Here is a 26,997-nt window from a genome sequence, read left to right as displayed (position 1 = left end):
TTTTTGTTCTCTATTTAATAAATATCTCATGAACAGCATTGTAAGAGAGCATGATAATGAAATAAAAAGGCACTTTGAAAACAACAGTGAAAAGCTTGCATGTGATATTTCAGAGGCATTTGGGTGTGAGCACATTTCGGAGGTGATTCAGGTCACATAAAAAAAAACAACTTTTGCAGTGATTTAGCCTTACAGTCTAAATAACCCCCATTAAAACTAACTGACTCGCACATACGAGTTTACAAGGTCACTGAACAAGCTGACAGAAAACATACTTTTGGTGTACTTGACAACAACACAGGAAGGGACCTGAGAATAAAGTAACTTCAGAAAGTCATCAGGTATCTGTTACCTCACTGCAACATTTATCATAACTACAAAAATCCTTTGATTGTTCATCATCGCTTATAATTTCATCATTTTAACCAGTGGTATACAATCCCTTTTATTATAGTCCAACAACATTACAGTCAATGATAATTGAGATTTTCCTTTATGTTGCATTTTAACAGACAACAGTACTCATTAAGAGTGCAAGAAAATCTTAAAACACTGGCTTTTTGTAAATTCAAAAGTACAGTAACACCCACTGCATAATTAGCTGTGACTTACCATCGCTGTCGAATTTCAGTTGAATGCTCAATATTGTTCAAAAGTTCCGATTTAAGTTTTTTCTCCATATACACACAGATATGACATACAGCAACAGCTGACAAGTGACATATCAAACACACGATTCTCATCAGAGGTTAGCACGAGGTGGGACAAACAGAGATTCAGAGTGAGGCAGAAGCTGAAGAAGTTTTGCTCATAGGTTGTATATTCAAAGTATCTACACTGTGTTGATAAAAATCATAAAAAAGCTAAATCCTCTGCCTATACCAGTCCAATGGCAGGAAAAAAAAACATAACTGTATCAACGTCTGCAAAAATGCAACTTAAAAGTATATACACAAACTGTATACTGTACATCTAAAATACAACAAATGCAAATAAATCATGTGTTAGTAAAAGAACAGATGCTGTGGCCAAATGATACATTATTATGATGAAGCGACAAGACAAATGCGCAAATTTTCCATCGTGCGCTCCCATCAAGCTCCACACTAACAGTAAATGCTGCAGATACTTGATAGCAAGCTTCACTTAAATCAAGGAGGCCATCATTTGCCCTCATATTTGGGATTGACCACAGTTGTGACAGCACTTTTGTAGATTGGATTTTCACCCTGAAAGGACAAAAAATAAAAATAAAATAAAAATAATCAAAGTTAGAAAATTCCAATCAAAATTCTAAATGATGTTCAAACTCAACAGAAAAGTTAGTTTTTGTTTGACATATTCATCAGGAAACAAATGAACTCCACACTAAACGGTCATCACAGTTGACGTTCATGTCATGTTTTCTGATCACACTTCACAAACAGCCATGCTCGTGTGCACGGGGAGCGAGTTAAGTCTCACATTTACCTCCATAAAAGATTTACGGTTCCGTTTCAACCTTCTTTCTCACAACAGGTTTATGAGCATCCTGCTGTAATGTTTGTCACAGCACACTCATGCAGTCTTCTTTAAACATACGTTGGGAAAATCACTCTTTCTACTCTATAGTCTGTTCACCGGCTAGACTATTTCAGAAATACACTTGAAACAAAGAAACAAAGTAGGAGCTGAGTGAAATCGGGACACACTTAAGCAGCCCATGCAGGAAGGTGAGAGGAAAAGAAATACAAACTTAAAGAACAGCAGCTTTGCGTCCATAGTTTGGATTCTGGAACTGATTGATTGGACTCTTGTAAATGGGGTTTTCTTGCTACAGGTAGAGAATGAAGACAGTAATTCAGAACAGAAAGGAAGAAAATCAGAACATGAAAAAAGAGGAAATAAGCAGGATAAACTAAAAGCAAAAAGTCCATGGAGCATGATGAAAGGAAGAAAATGACAAACAGATCGGATAAGGCTCGAAATGAGAATCATGTGTCCTCTCTAATTTGACTAAAAGCCCTAACAGAATGACAAGAATATGAGCCCCTGGGTACCATTCAGGGGAAAACATCCTTACTGGCCAACGAGATCGTGTAAACTAAACTCACTTACGGAATGAAAAAATCTAATTTACAAAATCAGGAGAGCAAAGCTGTGACGAGTTTAGGTTTTTGTAAGGCAGAACTGCTCTGCTTTAAATATACTCCAGTTCCATTCAGTTAACTTTCACTTTGCTGTAACCCCAGTCGGCCTCAGTGTAGCAGTGCTGCCGCATAAAAACACTGATGAGGACATCCCCAAATTAGACTTTAGGTTTTCTAATAAGAAATGCTCTCATTCCTAAGAAGCTCTTGCTTTGGAGACTACTCTTCTGCCTACTGTCATTTAACTCATGGAAGACATCTTTGAGTGTTTTTATTATGACTATTTTCTACTAAATCTCGTACAAAAACAAAATAATATGTTCAGGCAACAGATTAGGAGCTAGTTTCAAACATAAAAAAGGAAGTGTCTTTTTCATCCATTGCTTTTATCTTGTCAGGAAACTGTTACACCATCTCTCATTTCTTAAAATTAGAGGGATCTGAAGCCACAGGCTGCTCTGCACATAGAAATAAGTCGATGATTATGGACATGTGCACCATCAAACTCCCTTTCATAGGGGCTTTGACAAACTCTTACCACTAGATGGAGGAATACTACTGCACATGAATATCTGAAAACCAGCTATGTGCTATATTGATGTTGGCTGATGATGTGACACATGGCAGAAAGCAGGGAGAGGAAGAGCTGTGGCCACTCCCAGGAAAAAGTCTTTCTATGCTCAGAGTGCATAGCATTCCCAAAAAAGTCCACAGTCTCCAACATTTTTTCCTCCTCATTTTGAGCACCATTCAATCCGTCTCCACAGCTGTGAGACCGCAGAGAATGGGGCAAAACTCCTAATAATGACATCAACAAGTCTAAAATCTCCTCTGCTGCTAAGAACAACAATTTACCTTCCCAATGTAATTCCTTCCCAGTGAATGGCTCAACAACTACACCTGTTTTCCAAATTCAATTTATTCAACCGAACTCTGGCCAAAAATCCCTTTCTACATCCTGTTCATCTTCTACAGATTGTCACCGTTTCAGGCACTCACCGTATCCCATTTGGCATTCATCTTCTCCTTCTCGAACTTGGCAAACTCCCTTCTGTCATGAATGATCATCAACAGCTTCCAGATGAGCAGTAGGGCCAAGCCAATCAGGACAATACCAGCGACAACGCCTGCCACGATGGGGATGATGTCAGGACCGGAGGGGCAGTCTGAAACAGAGCAGGGAGCAGCAGGGTTTTTATGACTATGTGAATAAACAAAAGACCTATTTTTGTAGCCCGACCACCACAATCCTTGTAATTACTTTTGTCTGTAACAGATTGCTTCTACTTCCTGGTTTATGCTAGCCTAGCGCTTTGCTTACCCGGCTTTTCCACCACATGGACCTCCTTTTCTGTGTTGTTGTTAATGGCATAGGTGTAGTAGAACCAGCAGTCGTTGGCATCCCTCTCCTTGCAGTGCATCACAGGGTAGGCCGCAGCATTGGGCTGGGGCAGCTTGTCCCTGTCCTTCACTTTAATCATTGTGAAGTCGCTGCATTCTTCTTTACATGTGGCTGCCTTTTCACCGGTGCCAAACGCCCGGCACTCGACACACTCTCTGAAGACAAAGAGTATTGTTAGGTGTAATAATGAAATATTCAGACGTCTGACTTTTTGCCTCAACTTCATAAACTGAGATTAAATAAACTAAGATCCATATTGACTGCAAAATGCAACAATTTAAGATTAAAATGACTGTTTTAGGTCTGTCCCTGTGTGTTGACAGATACGGGTCACTGAATGCCTTTGGTGAAAGAAAGTGACATGGACAAATTCCACAGTTGTCTGTCAGCAATAGTCTCACATTATGGCCAGGAGGAGCAACACCTCGGCATGTCTCTATTTAATTCAAATACACCAAATCAAAGTGCTTTATATGGCATCCTAAACATGTTTCTGATTTAATTTCTTACTTGTGCTCAGTACAGACTCCTGGACAGGTAGGGCAGGTTTCACATGTGGGACCCTGGAATTTGGGGTCTGTGCACTTGCAGGTGCCACACTCACACACTCCTCTACCATTACAGATCTGCTTGTTGCTGGCCCGGCACATGGACTCGTCCAGTGAACAATCACAGGCGCTTCCCGTCCACATGGGGTCACAGATACACACTCTGCACTCACAGCGTCCGTGCCCTGAAAACCAGAGAGAATCGCAGCTTTTACCAAGTGTTTGTGCACGCTAACAGACAGATCTTTCCTGCAGCCTTTCATGTTGACATACTTACCGCCACACAGCTTGTTTCCAGAGCGGTCACAATTAAAGTTGTCACATTCGCAATACTGGCCGCTGTACCTCTCCTCTGGGTTGTCTCTCTTCTTGCACTCGCATGTGCCGCACACACAGTCTCCGTTGTTGCTGCAGATGTCAGTGCCGTTGTCTTTGCGGCAGGTCCGGTCCATGTCCTCTGTGGCCACGTCGTTGCTGCTGCATTCACACTGTCTGCCCACGCGGCCTTCCTTACACCTGACACAGAGGGAAAGGTTGTGATTCTGAGGGGTTTCCTAACACAGAGAAAGAAAACCCAAATATGACCCAAAGTGAAACTTAAGGAGATTGCGGAAATGGGCTTACTTGCAGGCTCCGCACTCATAGGTCCCATTGTGGCAGTCTGCACTGTTCTCGATGCTTTCGTTGTGGCAATCACACTCGCAGATAAAGTTGAGGATAACCTCCACCTCCTCAGTGAATCCCAAAGCCTTTATCTTAATGATCTCAGGCTTGGTCCAGTTGACTTGTTTTGAACAGCCTTTAGATGTGATACTGATGTGAAATTTGACCTGGGAATGGAGGAATAAAGCAGAAAGACTGACTCAGACAAGTATATACAGACCCTCAAATTCAACATTGTACAAATACCTACCTATGAAATAAAACGCTGTCTTAGAAAGGTTTGAGGAAATTAGAATAGTACCATAACAATTGAGGTTTTCAACTCTGAAGCTATATTTAGTCACCTCTGTGGCATACAAATTTTTCAAAATTGAAGGTGCAAATCATTATCCGGATTTTGTGGATTGTCTCGCACAAGTTTCAATCTGATCACCTCAGCTGGTGTGTACTCAGAATCACAAACTGGAAAAGAAATCCATATGAATAAAGCACTGTGAGCATAGCAGGATTTAAATGGTCCCATCGTCGGTTTTATGGTCTTTCAGTGCTATTTTCACCAAAACATGTCACAAGAATTTAATTCAAGGGGAATTGTTATGGTGAAAGAAAAAGATTTATTTCTGTTCTTGAAAGCATCAATTTGGGTGCTGAAGTCATCACCAACCAAAAAAAAACTGAAAATGTGACATTCAGTGAGCCCTTCAGATGTGCACGAGAAGCACCGGTCACTTCACCAGACCACGGTACTCAGTCTGTCTCCCGTTTTCCAGCTTCAGGTGATGCTGCATTCGCTGTACCTCAGGAGTGGGAAGTTGCTTTTTGCTTAGCTTTTAACATCAAGTGTCACCATTAGTTGTACAGTTACTTTAGCTACCCAACTATTTTCTTAAATAAGCTGATAATTCTCAACAAGTACTTTGTTCAATGTTTAATACCCCAACATGGAAGTGCTACTTCTAATTGTTAGTTGATGAATTTTACAGGCCAACTGCAGATGATGGAAATATTTTAGAATACAATTGTCAGTCACGTATTGCTGTGTGTGGTCTGAACTCTCAGGGTCTCTATTGCTCCAAAGGTTCTAACATTTACATTTAGCAGATGCCGTCTATCCAACATGACTTATCAAGTAGTGTCTCTCTGTGTTATTTTGACCAAAGAATGACACAACAAGAATGATAATTCCATTTTCTAATTCTCACCTCATCCCCAATGGAGATGTTGGAGCATTTTCGTCCGTTTTCGCCCTCGCTGACCACTCCATTCTTACAGCGCGATGTGTATGAGATAGTCACTCCCTCTGGCAGCTTGCTGTTCTCCAGTATTACCTCTGAAGAGAGAGACTGCCAAAACCCAAAAGATAACAGCATGAATGTTGTTGTTTCCTGCGTTGGAATGCCATCTGGTAGCTTTGCTTTGACAGCACACAATAACAAAGGCTTATCCGAGCATTAAAAGCAAATGTTTTTGGAGAAATCCTCGACTGCTTTGTCAGAATGCAGCACACTTTCAAGCGGTTCATGATAGAATGATAAATGATAGTTAGAGCACGGTTTAATAAATTGGAATTTTAAATTGGAATCTCAACAAAGCACTTACGTTGTAAGCATCGATAATGAGGTGGATTACGTTGCTTGAGTTGGCAGACAGAGTGCCTACTGCAGACTTTGGTATCAGGTTCTTCAGCTCCTGAAGAGAGGGGGGAAAGTTCAGAAAGAGCTTCATCAAAAGCCTTGTTAAGCTCGTGTTTTTTTGGAAGAAACAAGAGATACTTTACCATGAACATTTATAGGTTGTTGTTTCAACTTATGTGCGCATGTGTATCAGACTAACACCCTGAAACATATTGCTTTGAGCATTTCATTCCAGATTCAGATAAAACAAGTTTGCCTTATGAGACTAATCTATTTTAATTGGCAACTGTGTCTCAGACCAAATAGCTATGACCTGTGGGGTTCCCCAGGGGTCCCTCCTAGGACCCCTATTGTTCAATCTGTACATGCTATATATGACACTCACATCTATGTGTTTTTGACGACAGGAGAAGATGGGCCTGTAGTTGCATTGTGTCACTGCATCGAACAGATCAGTGTGGATGCAAAACAATTTTCTCCGGCTAAACTCAGACAAAACTGAAATCATTGTCCGCGGCCCACAGAAACAAAGAGAAAGTGTTATCATTCACCTTGAGACTCTCTCTAAAACCTAATAATCAAGTTGGAAATCTAGGGGTAATATTGGACTCAGACCTGAACTTTAACAGTCACATTAAATCAATAACATCAGCAGCTTTTTACCATCTTAAAAAACATTGCCAGAATCAAAGGAATAGTGTCTTAACCAGACTTAGTAAGACTAATCCATGCATTTGTCTCCAGCAGGTTAGAATACTGTAACGGCCTGCTCACTGGGCTCTCTAAACGGGCTGTGAGACAGCTGCAGTACATCCTTTCTGTTGCCCAGAGAATAGACTTTAAAACAGCTCTGCTTGTGTACAAGTGTCTTCATGGTCTAGCGCCAAAGTACATCTCTGACATGTTAGAGCCATATGAACCAACTGGGACTCTGAGAAACAGGACTAAACAAGGTGAGGCTGTGTTTCAGTTTTATGCTCCTAAAATCTGGAACAGTCTTCCAGAAGATGTGAGACAGGCCTCAACTCTGATAATGTTTAAATCCAGGCTGAAAACAGTTCTATTTAGCTGTGCATATGACAACTCAAAGTATTTTATCTGCACTCTTCACTTTGAATTTAATTAATTAATGATTATCTTTTTTTGGAATGATTTTATTTGCCTTTGTGTGATTTCAATTAGCTGTAAAGCACTTCGAATTGCCTTGTGTACAAATTGTGCTCTACAAATAAACACGCATTGCCTTGCCTTGCCTTGCTGGGACGACTCAAGCGATAAATTGAAAAACTAACCAAAAGTTATTCAACATCTAGTGATGTTAGAGAAGCAGCTGTTGCTGCCCATCATTGTGGGAGGGGTTATAAGGTAATTTCCAAACAATTTATACACAATATACACAACAATTGAAAGTATAGAGAATGTGAATCAGATGCCACAAAATTGTTTCTACAGACCTACTGCATTCCTGTTTGCTCTGAGGGTTTACTTTGTGTGCACAGATTCTGAATTCTGCTTTCAGGACAGTGTTTCTGAGCTACGATTGTAGTATCAGCTTCTAAAATCTCTGTTTCCCGTCCAGATAACCCAGCTAAACAGACTTGCTAACATACAGCTCTGGCATTCAGCAGCCCAGTTTGATTCATCCAATCAAAGACCATCTTCTCTCCCTTTTTCTTTTCAGAAGCTCTTCCTTTCTCCACCAGTTTTTGCAATTTTAGCCAAAAAAGGAAGAAAAAAAAGACAATAGTGGTAACACGAGAGCAACCGTTGCAAGATGGCCTCCCCACGTCGCAGCATGCAACGAGGCACGACATACCTTCACGTTCTCTGTTCTCAGAAGTGGACGGCCCAGGTACACCCCAAGGTCAAAGAATACAATTGTCGGAAAATTGCAAAAAAAAGTAACACCTTAGACCCGACATGTCATGAACTCCTCTGTATACCAAATATTCTAGTCAATCATTCATGATGCCATCTGTAAGACAGCACATCCACAGTGTAAATGTCTGAAAACTAAAAGAATTCAGGTGTTGCGTTGATGCACTCAAAGTCTTCTACCTGAGGAAAACGCTGTTGTAGGACCTCCAGAGAGCTGTGCATGAACGGATACCAATAAATTTGGGCCTATTGCTGCTAAAGGGGGTCGTACAAACCTCTGAATGGGATGTGCTTGGTTATTCAAACACTGTTTTTTAAACAACACAATATAAAAAGGAAAAAAAAGGTATGAGGAACGCTTAAAAGATATTCCAAGAAAAAACTAGCGCATGAAAGAGAACTAACCTGATAAACGGGCTGAAACTCCTCGGTAACTGCAAAGATGGTTTGAATGTTGTTGTCGCTTAGCTTCTGAACAAGGTGAGCAATGGAGGGATAGTCCTTAAAAGAAGATAGAAGGGAAGAAATTACAATTGCAACGTGACTTTACAAGAATCAGTCAAAACTCGTCTGAGCAGGATTAGAAACCTTACATAGTAATGGCTCATTGTGTAAATATTGTTTTCCATGTGACATTTTCCATCATTAGGCAGTACAATGCCTCCCAACTTGCCATCTCCAGCAAAGTGGAAGCCAGCATCAGTGGAGAAGACCAGCAGACGAGTCACATCTCTCCAGCCTATCTGTTGCTGATGAAGAATGACAAATAAAATATTCAAAAAGACATACTCTAACAACAAAGTGGGTTATTTGAGCAGCTTAAAATGAGACACATGAGCTTTAGATTACCATTTTGATTAGCATCCAGAAAAATCCTTGTAAACACAAAGCCCTCATAAAATACCTTTTCACAAATCACCGCATAAACATTTTTACGGGTGCTGTATCCCTTCAAGCGAGTGCCATAATGCTGGGAAAATTACCGTCAAATCTAAACCAGTGTGTGAAAACTTCCCACGGGATCACTGAACAGCAGGACTTCTTACTGCTTACCCCACACACAGCCACTTGCATGATGGCGTCAAAGCCCCCCTCAGGAGAGTCCAGATTCCCAGAGATGTGCTGCTGTCCCACCAGGGTGTTAAACTTCTGGCCATCGCTGGTCAGATTCAACACGTTCTTGTAGCTGAATGGGCTGGTGCAGTTCTGGTCACTTGTGCATGGGTTCAGCAGCTTGGCTGGGGTGGTGCTGATGTAAGGCATGACTGTCTTCTCCACAAAGGACCCAAAACCTTTCAAACAAAGATGGATTCAGAGTTTGATCTGAACAAATGAACATTTTGAGTAAAAATTAAGCAAATAAGTGATTTCAGTAAAGAGTCAATTGCCCCTTTTCCACCAAATCAGTTCCAGAGCTGGTTCGGGGCCAGTGCTGCTGCTGGTTCACAAGCTGAGAACCAGTTTGCTTTTCCATAGCTTGGGGTGCTTGACAACATATTACCTACACAAAGCATCCAACTATTTTGGATAAGCCCAACCCACTAGAGACAGGTAGATTGAAGAACGTCCACGTTATGCAACGCCCTTTGGTTTGCTGAATATTTATTTTTATTTTGAGCGTTTCATTCACAGTGAGTCCTCCTCTACCATCCATGTCAAAGACATTAGCAGTGTGGCAGAATTTTATGAAAATAGATCGAAAAAAGTCGAATGCAAAATTTGCAAACAACAGTTTGCATATCACAGCCCGACTACAAACATGGCGTATCATCTAAAAACGGTAATATTTCAATACTGTAGGCTATTAATATCATATTAAACATATTTCAATATTTTAGTCGAATAATAGTTTATTCGTTTTATAACTGCAGGCAACAACGGCAGCATCCCTCAGATACAGCCGGACCACGCTGGATGTTCAGCCTCCTCCATCATCCAAACGGAATGCAGTAATGCACAGCTTTATTACGTTTGCCCATGTCTTGATCTGGGATGTTTAATAAAGATCATTTTCCCTGAACTGACTTTTGTGTTTAACTGCCTTCTTGTGCTGATATCAGTGCATTTTCGACAATCATCGGCTATTATATTGTGCAGATGCACGCGATGCAAAATGCTGTCAGACTCGAGTTTGCCCTCTGCCTCCCGATTAGTCCATTTTTGGTTGAAATTTCAGGGTTTCAGTCGACCAAGAATTTCTTTGGTTGATTACAGCCCTAATTTTCACCTCCGAATGTCTGTTTTTAAAACCTATTCGAATATATATTCAAACTTAAAATATTCTTTGACAGTCCTAGCTTGCATACACGTTGACGCAAACATTGAAGCAACAACAACACAGAGAAGAAGAAGAAGAAGCAGCAGCAGCAACAATAATGGATGACTTGTACAGCTGCTGCCTCTGGCTTTATGTTGCTTCATTGGGATCAGAAAACGGCAGATCCAATATGTTTGTGTTGATCGACAGCTTTTGATTGGACGGTGATTACATTCGAGGAGACAGGTAATAACCTAATAACGTTTTGACTCTTACTTACACTGAATGTGAGATGGTTATGTTAGCCTTTGCTATGAGCTAACATTAGCCGGTGTTATGTCCCTGCTGGAATCGTCACAAATTCTCAAACATATTAGGCTACTTTTTAAGACGCTCATATCTACCACTGCTCTTGCGGTCTTGCTATTGTTGTTGGTCTTAATAACTCCACCCCCGTGCTGACGGAAGCAGTTCTTTCCTCTAGCCCAGCAAAGACCTGGTGCTACCCTGGAACTGTTTTTTTTTCTGGCCCAGAGCCAGTTCTTTGTCAGTGGAAACAGAAAACCCGGTTCCAAACTAAGCCCTGGCCCCGAACCAGCCCTGGAACCAGTTTGATGGAAAAGGGGTAGATAAGATTTTGGGACCAGGTGCTCTGCGCTGAGGGTACGCAAGTGACTTCTCTGAACTCTGAAGAGTTTAATTTGAAAAAACACTGGAATACTGGAAAACAATCAATCTACTTTCCAGATTGTATAAATCAGTCTATTCAGATAAGAATCAATCCTTTAGACATCCTTTAGCTGTGTATGAATCATGCTGACGGCTCATGGACAACAGAGAAAATGAACATAAATATGTTTTTTCATATGCAACATTATTGTTTGTCTCGGCATCTTGTTTCGTTTGGGGAATATTGACCTTCATGGAACAACTGATTGATTTAGGAGATGTGAGCAGAAAGCATAAGCGTGCCACAGAGTGTGCGCTACATCTTCAACCTGTTTTATCTCTGCCAAAGAAGGAAAAGGACTGGTTTGCCCTATTCAAAGAAGGCAGCTCTGCCACTATAAGTGCATCAGTGTGTATGTGTGAAAGGATGAATGATAACATTTTTACAACATAGGTGGGAAAGCACTTGCAGGTGAAATCTAGCCAAAATTACTTTATATGCTTAATTAGACTGTATGAACATTGACAAATGCCCTATTGATTCTTACCTATTCTGAAGTCAGAGGTGATCTTTGACATCTCCAGCATCAGCTGAGTCCCCAGATTCTTAACATTCTCCAGGTCATCCTTCATGGAATAGGAAAGGTCCATCAAGTAGTAAAGGTCAATTGGATAATCTTCAGCCCGTTTGAACGTCAACTCAAAAGACTGGGGTTCACCTGCATGAAAGGTACCACAATCGTAACAATTCCAAATTGTCATAGACATCTAAAAGTGAAGAGAACATCTTTGTTAAGATGTATATTTGCACCCGATCGGAGGACGAGGTTGATTTTCTGGGGCCGGATCTGAGTGATTTCCTCTGGCTTTAATGGGTTTGCCCTGCCCGGTTCTGTCACTTTCTTGCGATTTGTAAGAGACTTGTTCTGGAGGATCGTCTGTCCTCCGTGGGGGTTCTCAATCATACTTTCCTGACAGCCCCTTTTCTTCAGAGACTGCAGCTCATCACAGCGGGTCGACACAGTCTCGCCCTGTTTCAGGAAGTCCTAAAAGCATCAGCACAGGGACAATTAAAGGGACAATCAACCAGGTTATGGAAACAAATGTTGAAGACATCTTCATTATTAGTACCACTTAGTTCAGCTAAAAGAGGCTAAAGAATAACCAATCATTTTAACAATAAAAACCACCCGCTGTTACAAGCTCACAGTCACTATGCATATTGTAATGGTGTCAGACTGCAATGCTCAGCAGTGAACACGGCCGACAGCTTTGAATCACATACTGGGTCTTTACACCAGCCACATTTGGCTCCAGCCTGGATGCACTCCCCGCAGTATTTGGCATTGGCATTGATGCACTCGTTCCCCTCTATGGAACACAAAGAGAGAAGAGAGAAGAGTTCAGAGGGAGCAGCGACATAACCTGCCCTGTTAAGCCCCATGTTTACGCATCAGTTAATCCAGACCTCTGTGTCTCAATGGTAAAATATTCCATCTTTTTCATGATCCCCTATGGACTGTGATCCTGTGCTAGAAGGCTGCTGACTCTGTTCTTTATCAGCTAACACATTCCTCCCAGGAGGGACCCATCAACATGAGCTGGATGTTTACTAGACAAGCTGTCTACAAAATGACATCATGAGAGAAAATAAGGGCCGTTTAGCTTTATAGATATAACAGACATCTTACCTTTCTGTGCATTACAGTAACAACAGACTCCTAACAATGTTGTCCACAAGATCAGCTTCAGGTCCATCTGAAAAACACACACAAGAAAACAAATGAACACAACCGACTGTGTTTTTGTTTGACAATAATAGCCAGCGTGCACGGTGGCCCGAATTCACAGGACAAAAGGGCCAAGAGGCGTGAAGAAGAGTCTGCGAGAGATGATCGATTGTATTTGTAAATGGCCTGGCTATAATTGGAGGTAATAAATTATCCAGTGATGGGGGCTTGGCTATTCAGAGGCAGTCGGAGTAACAGCCAGCTAATTAAATACAGGCCACTTTCACACACAACCATGGATCTACACCAACACACAGCTTCACAGAAAATTGCTGCTAGCGTGGAGTATCCTCTAACCCCCACCAAGCCTTTACTGTAAATAGCATCAGCTCCCTGAAGTCCAGCTCTTTGTTGTTATGTTTATTGATTCCGTGTCTAACTACAGAGTCTTTGGTCAGAGCATGTCGATGCATCTCGGGCTACTCCTACTGTAAAGCTTGTGACTTACTAATGGATAAAGGGACTAAATGCACTCATAGAGGCTCATTTGTGACCAGTGAAAAACAACAGTTGCAGTGTACCGCAGTCTATGAACAACCAGCCAGTATCGCTATCGCACAAGAAGAAAAATCCTGGTCCCAAGGCCAACTATAACGATACTAATGCTATGTTAGCTAAGCTTTGTAAGAAAAAATAAACAAAAAGATTTTAAATACCTTTTCAAAGAGTTTAAAAAGTTACGTTAAGTTGTTCTGGTTAACAAAGAGTGGTGAAGAAATGTGCAGATCTAATCTTATAAACCATGTGCTCAGTGTTAATTCGTTATGTGGAATCATTACTACATTGCTACTTTGGTGAAAGTTGTGACGATTGAAGGACCGACAGTAGCTCAAACTGTGATCATTCTGGTAAGAGGCAGCTGGAAGGGATCACACAGACAATAAAGCAACGGTTACCTGCGGTATTAACACGCGACAGCCAGAATGCGAGCTAAATCTAATTAATATTTGGAATGTACAGCCAATGTCTCCTCAGGCCATCAATCGCAATCTTTTGGAGTCATTTCTAGAAAATCTCCACAGAAGCTAAAGTGTACCACAGTGGATATTAAAGCACGAGGTTCAAATTAAAGCCAGACAGCGATAATGTGACAAAAGCTTTTTCTCTTTCAGCTCTTTTTTCAAACCAGTAGCGGATGCCGTTTCTTTTTTTTTTTTTTGTAGTGTCACCATTAAAAGTCTATTCCCTTACACTGCTGGTAAAAGAAGCTCTGACAGTTAATGTGTGTGGTGTTGACCGGTGCATTCCTGAATGCCTGTGTGAACGTGTGTGTCCATTTATATAGACACAGGAGGGCAGACAGGCTGTCTGCAGCCCCCCAGATTAGATCAGATGGCTTGAATCTCCACTGCCATACAGGGGCACTGTGTGTTTGCATGTGCTGCATTTCCATATGAGAGCATCAATTACATAATCTTCAAATCTTCTTCTTGTTGGAGTTCAGGCTTCAGCTCAAGTATACGTCATACGGACGAGACTTCTACTGCAACAAGTTCACCAGATTTTGCGTCTTAGTTTTGGTTGTCACGCTAACCACTCTGTTACGCTCCAATCGGCCCATAAGGGCACAAAGGTTGCAGCAGCACACTAACAGCCATCCTCCTCACTTTCTGACGCTGTCAGGAAGTTACTGCAGACCAAGTTTGGTTGAAAGACCACAACAGCAGCTGTTTTTGAACATCTTTCATTGTGAAAAGAAGGACCGCTGCGTAGAGGCCATGCCCGATGAAATCGCCACAATTGTCTCACAACGATCATCTTCCCTCTGGGAAGGCCAAAAAAAAAATTTTGAAGGTGGAAACGGTCTAATTAAAAGCTCTAACTCCAACTAACTATATGCTGTCATGATGCCAAGATTTAAAGAGCTCCTTGAGGACATCAGAAAAACGAACGATTGGAGGCGCCCATGGGTCTGGGAGTGGATTTAGGAAGATCTCTAAAAAATATGTGGAAAAGAAAAGGCTGACGGAGGTGAACACCACTTCACACGCAAACGTTGGGAAGCATAATGACTTACTTGGTGTAGAATGTGCATAACTACACAGACAATCTAACCCTGGTTCTTTATGCTCGTAGCAGTGAGATGCCGTAGATCTATTTCACTTGCACTTTTTAAGGTGGCGGATTTAAGGAAAGTGTGGAAAGACTGTCCCTGATAATAGGTGTGAATATAGTCGTTATTCACTATAAAACATAACCATAACCACAAGTACCATCTTCTAATATTCTCCTAATATTGCATATTTCATGACATCACTGCAGTGAACGGACACCAATGTGTGCACCGGGACACACTTAGAGCACAGTGAAGACTCAACGGTGCTGCCACACACACACACACACGTGTGTGTGGTTGTGGGGTGTGGTTTGTGTTCAGCTGCTGAGGAGAGAGGAGGAGCAGATGGGTTCAGGGAGCAGTGCCAGGTGAGGGAAATTAGCGCAGCTGTGGTGCATTAACTCGTTCATTCCTTTACGTGAAATGTGCTGACACAATCCTGAGGGTACTCTCTTTAATTAAGCAAAGTGGGGTTGAAGATGTGCGCTTTCTGGCATCAACAAGGAGCACCCGGGTGTTGAGGAAGACACTGCAAATATTTAGAGAAAAATAAGACTTTCCATGATTCTCTAGATTTGTTCTGAAGACAACACAACCACAAAGTTTTCAAAATGATATTACAGTGCGGTGTTGTGACAGTATTGGAAATATGTCAAACAATCTGACTGCTTTAAACAAACATAAATACTGCAGTGACACATTAGTGTAATGCTGCATGGATGGACAAACTGACACCGCTGGAGGACATTATGGTTCCTTATGTGGCAGATACATTCTTTTTCTTGGTGTTCCTGTCAATTCTTGCTAATATTAACTGTGGGATGCCAACCAATCAACCAACGAAACAGGTCTGGTGCTGGTTCAAAGCCAGAGTCTAACTTAGAACCAGTTCTTTCTGTTTAAATGATAAAAAAAAACAAAACAAAAAAAAACAAACGGGTAGAGCTGGATGACTACACCGTGGTCCTCAAAAGAAACTGAGAATATCATCATTAATAAAGAGAGTCTGATGCATTGCAACAGACAGACAGTTAATCATCCGAAAGCTGAAGGTAAAGTGGAAAAAGAAGTTTTGACTGGATAATGATTCTCAACACACAGGCAAATCCATGAGGACTGGCTCAAAAAGAGGAAATAAGGAGTGAAAGCCCAGATTTAGTCTCAGACTGTGTTCACTGTGGACTAATCACACTGTTGTTCTCATAATGTGGGATTTATTATCTCAAACACACATGGGAAAGCAACTGGCTGAGTTTGGGTTTGGTGTTCCTCTACCAGCATAAGTTTGATCAAGTCTGTGGAAGAAAAACTAAAAAGAAACAAATGAAACAGCAGCATGACACGGCGAAACTGAAAAGGAACTTCTTATGACACGACAGGAGTTCCCAAAGAAGGCAGATGAATAAGTCTGAATCTAATTTCCTTGGAGGCTCATCTGTTGAATGACGGCTGTTAAGTTTAAGTTGTGACCGTGTGGTAGTGTTAAAAAAAGAAAATTCACCTACTAAAGCGAGACAGACCACCAATGGCTTTCACAATCATGAGTTTATCGAGCTGTCCTCGTCTGTCTTTCAGATGTCAGCACACAAAACATACATTTTCCTTTTCACGCACAACCGAGTTGTGACTAATGGCAGCTTAACGTGTTTTATGGGCTTTCAAAAGCTCTGTCAGTTGGCAGGAGAAGTTGATGCATGGCAGAGACCGTGGTGCATGACTAAAACAGGGTAACCTTCTCAGGCATTCCTGAGACCCTGAATGCAGCCTGACCAGGATAGGAACCTGCAATCAGTTCCTGTACTTTGGGGAAATGTGAGCTACACCACCCATAATGCACAGATGCTTGATTTGCAACACCCTGACTCATGCAACTGTCACTCGTCAGTTTGTTACTGTTCATTATACTAACGCAAGCTTCATTTTTTTAGCTTAATTGTGTCATAAAGACTTGTGAAGATCCGACTTTCCTCCAACCACTCTGGCAAAAGCCTTTTTAGTAAATGTGAGTAAACCTTTGAGAACTGAGGAGACCACTTTTCAAGTATTCCAAGATGGTAAATGTTCATACTGAACTCTAGATTCTACAAAGCTCTTTATATAGGTTTCTATACACAGTATGCGTCAAGGACACATGGACGCACTGAGACAACCCCTAACGTTTTCAACAGTGAAAGCTCTGGACTGCAGGAAGGCTCCGGCACTTGAACTTTTGTAACTCAAGCAACAGATGCAAATGTAGTTAAGCAATGTCTTGCTAAAATACGCAAGGTCTTCCGCGAAAAAGACATCATCTGGATAGGAGCATATTTGGCCCTGTATGTACAGTTTAGCATTGATAGAGCCTTTCCAGATGTAGAAGTTGCCAGTTCCATTAGCGCTAATGCACCTCCATAACATCAGAGGGATTTGAACCAAACACCGGTAACAAGTAAGATGGCCTCTATCCTCTTGCATCCACGATTGAACAAAAGGAGAAATGACATTTTCCAATCCGTCTGACCACAGAACAGTGTTCCAACTCGCCTCGGCCCATTTGAAATGAGCTTTGGCCCAAAGAAGACAGCAGCGTTTCTGATGAGACTTCTCACCTGCGTTTGTGGACGGCAAGGCAAACTGCGCTCAAGACAATTCATTTTTGGAAGTGATCCTGAGGTAATGCAGCGATTTCCATGACAGAATCATGCCATTTCTTTTTTATGCGGTGCTGTCTGAGGGCTTTGATGACCATCCAACAATGATTTAAAGCAGCATCCCGTGCAGACAGATGTCTCCAGATTCTTGGACTCTACTGATAAAAGTTTCTACTGTGGAGGATAGCATATTTAGTATTTTCTATTTCACATTCAAGAACATCGCTCTGATCAATGGATGCACAGTATGCAGATGCAGTTTTTTGGAGATTACTGAACTAACTTAATTAGTTGCAAGATGTTCATCCAGCTGTTTCTTTTTAGTAACACTTTTTCCCCCCAGTCTTATGCTGACCCTGTCGCAACTTTTTTACGATGTGTTGCTGCGATCAAAGACTTTTTTTTATGAATATATCTCACTTTCAGCATCGCCCGCATGTTCTATTGTGAATGAAATGCTGGTTTATGAGATTAGCAAATCACTGCACCGTGTTTTATTTGACATTTTAAAGAGCATCCCGACTTTTTTGGAAGGGGGGGTTGTACTTTGCTCACCGAGCACTGCCGTGAATAATGAATAACCAGAAGCTTGAAGGACTGAAACAGTAAGGCGAGCAACGCAGCAGTAAAGTGGCAGCTCAGAGTCACAGCGGTCTTTGTAGCAGGGGCCCTGGTGCTTCCCTCACTCAGATAGGCCGTTCTTCTCAGTCTATGAAACGAAGGAATGGAAAAGAGGGAAAAACAGGAAAGGGCGTTGCATAGTTCAGAGGGAGAAAGGGTTGCCTCAAGTCCAAAGGAAAAAGATCTCAGACTTTCCTCTCCAGATTTGGCCTATTAGTCTCTTCTAATCTATTGATATTTGGTGAAAATTGTATGATAAGTTTTTTGTTTTCCAGCAGTTTAATTATATAATAGAATACTTAAGCATATATGTTATTCATGAGAATATAAACCAGTCTGTGTGGCTTAAGTTAAAGTTTACAAAATGTCATCATGTTGAGCTTTCAAACGCATTTTTCATTAAAAACACTCGGATGAGCTGAGTTACTCCACCACTGTCTGTGGTATATCTTTCCCATCCTGCACTCCCACCCTCCCTTTTACTTCATGCCATTTCCCTCCTCCTTCGTATAACCCACACAATTGCTTAGTTCACTCCCTCCGCCATGAGCAGAGCCAAACCATGAGAGCGCTTTGACTCCACTCACCCTTCAGATGTGCAGAGTGGGAAACATGTCTGAGTTCTGAGACGTACAAGCACAGCAGAACTGAAGGAGAATACCAAACAGCGTCTGTCTGTGTCTGTGTCCAATCCCCCCGCCGCCTCTCACCACCATTTGGAGGACCCTCTCCTCGCAGACAAAAGAAATAAATCAGGCTGCCCTCTGAGACCATGACAGAGGGTTTGATACTTAAAGTGTCCCTACTCTTTACTAAAAGAGTCGATGCGACAAAGACTACTAATGAGAAAGGCTTATGTCTTTAATCTTTTACTTCCTCTTCTTGTTTTGAGGGCAATCATATGTACATGATATTCAAATTTAATAGCCAACTTGAAATTTCCACTCAGACAAGAAAAGAGACAGAAAAATACCCTGTCTAATGAAGATGAAGGTCAAGATGAGAGAAGAAGTGAACGTAGTTTCCCTATTACTCAAGCATTCCAGGTTTCATACTATTCCTAAATAGGAGAAGCTTAGAGAAATGGGGGAAAAAAAACTGAAAATAACGATTCCAAAGAACAAGTGTTAGAGTGGAACAAGTGATAAAATGAGCGGCCGAGTTAGAAGCCGGCTAATGAGTTCTCTTGCATGCGATTCAGTCTGTAGTCTGTGTTACTCTAAAAATATGCACTCAAGTGTCAGTGACACGATGAGAAAAGCAATCAACATAAGAAAAGTAACAGTATGTAGCGAGATATCAACTCTTTATATAGAGTAAACAGACAGAGTGTGAAGCAACATTCTCTGGGTAACAGTTTTAACATCACATGTTTCATTACACTAACAAATCATTTGTGTGACACTGCTACAGTAAAAGCTGTAAATAGAAGAACTAAAATGATCATGACTTTTTTCTGTTGGGGGGTTGTTTGTCTGTTTTCTTTTTTTAGCAGTGGTATGAGAAAAATGACACCTTATCCGCAGTAAGAAGGCACCCAAACTGTAAAATCACACAACACTGATGAAGAGCTGCCTGCAAACGTCTTGACAGACCAATGGTCGAGTCGCCAAAGCAAAATTCTGCCGATGTCTGCAAAACACGGGGTTCTAGAATTATGATGCATTGACCACTCATAGCGCTAACTGCTGAACTACTGCTGACTACAGCTAGAACAGCTGTCTGAGCAAAGTGGTTTCCTGAACTACCGTTTAGCAAGGTAATTATTCTGGTTGCTAATGGGAGACTTATCACAAACATATTATGAAATTTTTTTCTGCGATTGTGAGCATATATGTGGAAGTCTTAAATCACTACCACCTCAAAAAAAAACAACCCCACTCTGTCATTTTGTTTTGCTCCCTTTATCTGAAAATGTGGCATCTCGTGAGCCGTTCAGATTTGCGGGGAAAAACTCACAGGAAGTCACTCAAAACTCCTGCCTTTGATTTAAGATCGTGCTGCAGTCGCTGTACTTCGGGATTGGGAGGTTGAAGGGAAGTCGAAGTTGAAGAATGGGAAGTCGGGAGTTTATGAAGCCGACATGCGGTAGAGGATTGTTCAACTTGGGAAAGTTCAACATGTGACTTGTGACAAGAGCAAACCAAAAGAGGGACCAGCTGTTCAACAGTGGCCATTTCCACTTTAAATGGTACCACAGGTGTTGAGGCCAGACAATCACCAACCTAAAAAAGAAATGTCAAATCCTCATCATGTACTACATTTGGCAAAATGTCAAATAGGGGATGTGAGGGTACACGCAGCCACCTTGAATAAGACATTTGGCTCGTAGTGAGAGTTTCTTGGTTTGGAGAGTCAAAAAGTTTTTGTCTCCATTTTAACAAAAAAAAATATTACTGCATTTCTTTTTTCTCTGCTGTACAAAATGTACCAAACTGAAGCCATAAGACTGGAAAGCCATAAGAAATATTGTCTCCTGTTACATCTCCAGTGTTTTCACCGCTTGTTGACTTTTCATTTTTTTAAATGGGAAGACAAACATTCCTTAAATGTTACTTGGTCTGGTCAGGAAAATACATTCTGTACAAATTGTCTACTCGTTTCCTGATCCAAGGTATGCAGTATAAAAGCATCGTGTTGAAGTCACTGCCTCTTTCAAAATCTTTCCCTTTATGTTTATTGTGATAAATAATAAAACAATGAGCACAGTAGCTAAAGCCTAAATTCCAGTTGTATCAGTAGTTCCACACAGAGCCTGCTGCTGCTCTTACAAAATCTGCTCTGCTTTTTACAGAAAACACTTTAACCACATATGTTGTTTCAAAGCCTGCCAACATTCCTCTTGTGTTTGGCAGAGGCTAAAGATACACTGGGGGGTGGGGTGGCCTTGAAAAGACTTTCTAATATTTACAGTCCAAAAATCTATAACACTTAAGCAGAGATGGTCTCTTTTTGCTACCAAACAAATTAACATTGAATAGCGTTCACATCTCATCTCCCCACAGCAGTTGAGTTGGAACAATGGAGGCAAATCCACAAACTTTTGAAAGGGGCTTCCAAAAAGTTAATTTAAGCCACTTTCATGTGTGCAAAGTAACATTTTTTTCGACGTATTCTGGTGGAGCCACACGTGAGAATGCAACTGTTCCAATATTTGCTCAAATTTTCACCTTTGTGGGGTACCTTGTACTATCTTGAGTTACTAATAAGTAAGGTACTGATAAGTTTCTGCTTCAAAATCAATTCTCCTAACCTACATGTTGTTTTCCATTGCTCAGGGATGTGGTACTAACATCAACACTGAAGAAATAAGTAGAAGCTGACCAACAATCGACCTTTATCTCATTCACAATTATCATTAACTGTAAACCTAATTTTCTAACAGATCCACACTTTTCTGAGGCAAAGACTCAATAACTGTACTGCCAAAGAGAAGTTGAAAAAGTAACTTGCATCTACACTGTGCATGTCAACACAAACACAAATACAAAAGGAGGATTATGAGTGACACGGCAGGTTAAATGCACAGACTGCTTCACCACTGTAGCTGAATACAGGTGCCTTTAACATGCTTGGCCTCGGTAACTTGTGGCTATACTAATATACTTTATAGCCTTCAACGTTTGAGAACAGAATTAGAAATACTTGACAAATCTTTGATTCCCTGCATGAAGCCTTCATGGAAACTGTTAAAGGTATTTGTGTCATCACATGCTGCTGCTACCGAGGTAAGAGACAGCGTCTTGATAGTAGCCATACACCTATAAAACGTGTGAAACTTGTGTGATTTGTAGAAGGTTGTTTATGTTACTGTTAATGGGGATCCTTTCATTTTTGGGAATCTTGTGACGTTGCCTGGGAGCGACAATGTGAGCTCGGCCTGTATTCTGTGGAGTCGGAAACTGTTGCCCAGTAAGCGTCCCAAAATTCCCCACATATGCTGAATCTGCACTGCACAGGAAGCTCAACTTGATCACACAGGAAGCCTGCCTCAAGATGCCTGGAAACCAGCCAAATCTCGCTATTGAAGATATAACGACAATGTAATAGGCATTAAATGGGAAGAAGAGGTGAAAGAAATACTAAGAGCAAGAGAAACAGTAAGACTGCTTTGTTGCAGAGAGGTGAAATATTGTTCGCTGCCAAAATGGACACGTATTGTTTTTGTAAATCAAGCATTCTGATCTAAACCTAAACCAGGCCATCACCGTAGTCTAAGTTATGGCAAAGTCCAAGTAAGACTGGAAACTGTCTCAAACAATGAGAGTAAAACCGCCAAAAGACCCAGCTGGAAAACAAAAGGTTGGCACTTATCTTGATCCTCTGTCAGTAAGCTAGAGAAGAGCAGCTGCAAATGGGATCCAAACTATACCCACTAAAGGGGGATATCTTCAAGTCTTGGTCTAATCACAAACTTCATGGTACCACCCGTAAAACACAGATTAAAGTGAAAACAGCGGCACAAAGGGCAAACTACAGTATGCAAGTTTTTCAACAGAAGCTAAGCTGTTGCAGAGACTGTGTGTTAACTGCCGCATGAGGCTCTAGAATGTTCCTTCACCATACAGACAAGTATGTCAAAGTTTTGTCTAAAAGATCTATCTTCAACACCATAAATGGGATATCTGTGAACTCCTCCACCGTATGTCTGCTGAGAGCCTATTTCTAGAATATATGACACTCAGATGTCTTTCGTTAGACCTCAAACTTCACACCTAAACCAGGGGGGCACCATTTCTGCAGCAGCAAGAGAATGAATCCTGTGCAGAGTTTAGCTGCAAGGACTCCACAGTTGCATGAGCCTTTTCTCACGAGAACAGTGAAGGAATATCTGTCATGTTAAATCCCCACGAGCTTGAGATGGAACGCTGTATGTAAAAAGTAGTTCAAACAAAACACACAGGCTTGTGTTCATTTAGTTGATCCAGTGCCCAGCTGGTGCTCTATACTGCATTAATTAGTCAATCACACCATATATCTTGTTCATTTTGAGTATTGCATCATTTTATTGTCAGGAAGCTAGCGACCTGCTTTGTTAGTCAGATTCATTCTAAAGTGTCAAACTTGTTTGCACAAAGCATGCAAGTGTTGCTGTATTTATTTTCATGCCTCATGATAAAAAAACGGAAAAAATCTCAACTAGTGATTTGCTTAAAACTCCTGAAACGTCGACATTTTTGTTTACAAAGATGGAGAATAGCTTTATTTACATAAACTCACTGCATTCAGAAAGAATATCTAGAATCTGTGAGTAATCTATGAATAATATTGAATTTCATGCCAGCATCGCACACTAAACGTGTGAGAGGCAAAGAAAGAGAAAGGTTCACAGATTGTGAAAGTAACAGTGTAGAAGATTGTCACCATCGACCGAAAGCTTAGCTTTTCCTAGAAAGAACAGGCCATGGCTCGCCACTTTATGCCAAAGTCCATCAGAGAATCGTTGATTTGTAACTTCTCAATGCAAAACTGTAAAGGTCTTTTTTTTTTTTTTTTAAACACCTACAGTGTTCGAATGTCAAATGTTCCAAATACAAGAAACAGCAGCAGAACTCCAGCTAAATAAAGTAAAAATCTGACATAAATACATGGGATACACTGTGACCGAGGCTACAGATTTAGAGAAGATTAAGACATTGTATTAGTTCTGGCTGGGAAATGTCAGGCCCATGTCTGCCGACTCATTTCCTGTCACCTCCCTGCGCTTTCTTATCTAACAAAGCACTCAGGATTGGTACCCTTCCCCAGTTTCCCACTCCGGTATAATGGCTATTTCATTGATTTCAGCTTTCCTATTGTAAGTGCTGGTGAAAAACAAGCTGTGCCTGCATTTCAAAACACAAATATTTTCATTTTTCATGTCCTTGAGCAAAAACTTAGCACATAAGCATTTTTTTTAAGCATATCACGTTCAGCTTGGTTTTCCCAGCAGACTTTGGCAAGCGAGGGTCAGTTTTAACTGTGCCATTCCTCCTCGGTGTTTCAGAGGCTGTTTTTAGAAGCAGGAGGCACACAACCAAAAATGGCCCAGAGGAGCAATTGAGCTCACTGTGGACAGAGAGAGCAGCGAGTGACGAGCAAAGCCGCGACAAAGTGGCTAAAAGCAGCTCTGGTGGTCATGAACAAAAACCATGAATATGGCCAACCAGGAAATCTAAAAATGTGGATGTTCAAAAACATACACGTCAGACAAATGACATGCAAAAGAACAACACAGAACAAATTAACCACTAATTGAATTTATATGACCATGTGGCTTGATTAACACTAAGAAAGACTTCTTAAGTGTAAGAAAGATTAATGTGCTAAGACTAATAAGGGCTCAGTGGGGAGACATGAGAGTAACTGCCCGACCTATCACAGATAAATGCTCATTTGGGATCATGCGTGTGCATGTGGTCGAGGTAAATGGCTCTAACAGGCGACTGTCTTCACCATTTTTATGCTTCTGAGCCTAAGATCTTCCCGTGCGGCACAAAGCATGTGCTGTGGAGAGCAATCGTATACATTCATCACTTCTGTCCCAAAGGAACAGAGAAACACACACACAGAATCCACATCCATCACTTCTGTCCCTGAGGCGACAAACTCGCACATAAGGTGCATGTCACTCACCACCAAAGACACAAACATACGCCTTCATGTTAAACGTCACATGTCCAGAAGAAAGACCTGGGTGTGGCTCTCTGTGTGAATTAAGTGGCCTCATAAATCAGGTGGGAGCCAGCTCCTGCAGTAGCAGCTGTTCCCTGTGGGTCTGGGGTTCACATCCATTCAGCTGGTGGCCACTACCGTCTTTAACACCCACCCCACCCCCACATTGTCCTACATTTACCCTCCTACTCAATTAGCCTTCCTCTCAGCTCTCCCTCCTCCATCAGCCACTTCTGCCTTATCTCCTTCTTGACATCCCCTCATTCTCTCCGCCCTTGCCTCTCTTCCTGCCTCCATTTCCCTGATTAAACTGAGCTCCAAGGGCCCTCCATCCACACTGTGGAGTCAGCATGGCTTTCGTCAGGCACAACATAACTCTCCAAGCTGATACCAGCTTTGTCTCTTCTAAACATGAGCTGCTCATGCTATCAAAAGTTTCAGACTTCAAACAGGACTTTCCCTCTGGGCTGTCAGCCCCCTCATGTGATGTGATCCCTAAGTAATTAAAATGAACCATGTGAGATCACTTGTTGAAGCCATCTCATATGAGCATCCACATAAAAGGAACAGTTCTGCTGTTGTTTGCACAATTAAATACAAAAAAAGATCACATTCACAACGCAGGTAAGTTCAATCATCACGCTGCCGAACAGTAAGCTTTTACTTTGTAGCGCAAAATTACAAAAACCATTTAAAGTTTGAAAATTAACCTTGAAACTTTATTTCAGTTTCTACCACTTAGTGATACAACATGTAACATAAAATGAACGACACCACAGCACCTGTGAGTTAACTTCTGAGCTCCCGAAACTATTAATATCCATCGAAAACCGTTCGAGAGGCGCTACAACGTACAAGTCAGTTTGCGTATACTCCAAACATGTAAAAAGCGCTCCAAAATCTGACAACAACGCTGTGAAAGTCACTGAGGTTATAAATAAATAAATAAATAAATCAGAGACGTAGAGTTGTGGTTACCTCGCCGCTGTGCTGTTATATCCGAGGCAACATGCAGGAGCAGTAAGCTAGCTTTCCTCGTCCAGCTCCCTGGGATGATCCGCTACGCAGCAGAAAGCATCAACTATCTGCCCTGCTGGCACCGGGGGCCACTTTCTCCTCCGAAAACTCAAAGGCGGTTTCAGCTGCTGCTCATTCCCTTCAGCTTCCGTCAGCAACAGTTAGTGGCTCCGCGCGACATAAACTATCACAGCCAAAAAAATAAACAGAGCTCTCGAGAGGCAAACCGTGTCTCAGCGAACATCGGCGGCTCTTTTTCTCCTCGGTCCGAATCGTGTAAAAAGCCGAGAGGCAAGACCAGCTTCGCTGCCCCCTCTCGAACGCACGAGCGGAGCGCGTTTCCTGTTATCACCTTCAAAATAAAATACATTAAAAACAAACACAAAACAAACAAAAACAAATCCAAAGTTAAAAAGGGCACAATCTCTCATTTAAAGTGTGCTCACGATTATAATCAATTAAAAAATATATTGTGAACTGAATCATGTTTGGTTTACAAATACTACCAGTACTGACACTTATTTTTTTACTTTAACGATAAATCTATTTCCACAGCACCTTGAATGACTTATGAATGACTTAAATGACCATACCTTCAATGACGATTATACATGTGAAATGGGCCTCACCTATGTGTAGAGTCTGTTAATACTATTTTCGAACATATATGTTCATATATGGATAATATAAATATATAATTATACGTAAGGACGATCGTTGAGTTGCATGCCCAGTATTTGTGTCTTTAGTGAAAAAAGTAAAGAATTTGTTCACATTATATATATATATATATTATATTATCGAAAACCGTATGTGTTACATACAAAACATTGCAGCTATTGCGTGCGCTCAAAATGTATTTCTATGCTTTTCCTTTCTTTTTATTTCTATGACTGATACTTCTATTTCCGCTCGATTTTCTTCTAAATTTTGCTGACTTGACTCTGAGCCCGCGACTGACGTCAATGTTAAGCACCCACATCGATATAATTGCCCACTGCTGACATGTCTTCATAAGGCTTCTCAGTCAGGAGCTCGAATAAAGTGGA

The 26,997-nt window shown here is 41.3% G+C and overlaps 1 protein-coding gene across 2 annotated transcripts; it reads right to left on the bottom strand.

The window, feature by feature from the left end:
• Positions 1–26,001, bottom strand: itgb1a (integrin, beta 1a). Of its 2 annotated transcripts, XM_072378035.1 has the most exons (17): positions 25,910–26,001; positions 12,872–12,938; positions 12,466–12,551; positions 11,992–12,226; positions 11,729–11,899; positions 9,308–9,546; positions 8,848–9,003; positions 8,660–8,755; positions 6,342–6,431; positions 5,945–6,085; positions 4,704–4,909; positions 4,357–4,595; positions 4,042–4,264; positions 3,451–3,686; positions 3,129–3,295; positions 1,736–1,813; positions 1,160–1,229 (listed from the first exon to the last, which is right to left on the bottom strand). In XM_072378035.1, exons 2-16 carry the CDS (start codon positions 12,936–12,938, stop codon positions 1,736–1,738), a joined length of 2,430 nt encoding a protein of 809 aa, XP_072234136.1. In that variant the 5' UTR covers positions 25,910–26,001; the 3' UTR covers positions 1,160–1,229. The 2 variants fall into 2 exon arrangements, with proteins under 2 accessions (XP_072234137.1, XP_072234136.1); XM_072378036.1 differs by lacking the exon at positions 1,736–1,813 and having other exon boundaries at positions 1–1,229.
• Positions 26,002–26,997: the final 996 nt, after the last annotated feature.

Source organism: Leuresthes tenuis, unplaced genomic scaffold, assembly GCF_036924035.1.
Source record: "Leuresthes tenuis unplaced genomic scaffold, fLeuTen1.0.hap1 SCAF_24, whole genome shotgun sequence".
In the NCBI taxonomy this organism is placed as follows: domain Eukaryota; kingdom Metazoa; phylum Chordata; class Actinopteri; order Atheriniformes; family Atherinopsidae; genus Leuresthes; species Leuresthes tenuis.
Note: the sequence above shows the minus strand (reverse complement) of the source record. Positions and strands in the feature narration are given on the sequence as shown.

What these genes read in the sequence shown, in the direction of transcription:
- itgb1a (XM_072378035.1), bottom strand. Translation starts at nt 12,938, where the DNA reads ATGGACCTGAAGCTGATCTTGTGGACAACATTGTTAGGAGTCTGTTGT. An exon ending in CACCTCTGACTTCAGAATAG is followed by an intron (nt 9,547 to 11,728) that starts GTAAGAATCAAT and finishes TTTGTTTGAAAG; the next exon opens with GTTTTGGGTCCTTTGTGGAG. An exon ending in ACACAATGAGCCATTACTAT is followed by an intron (nt 8,756 to 8,847) that starts GTAAGGTTTCTA and finishes TCTTCTTTTAAG; the next exon opens with GACTATCCCTCCATTGCTCA.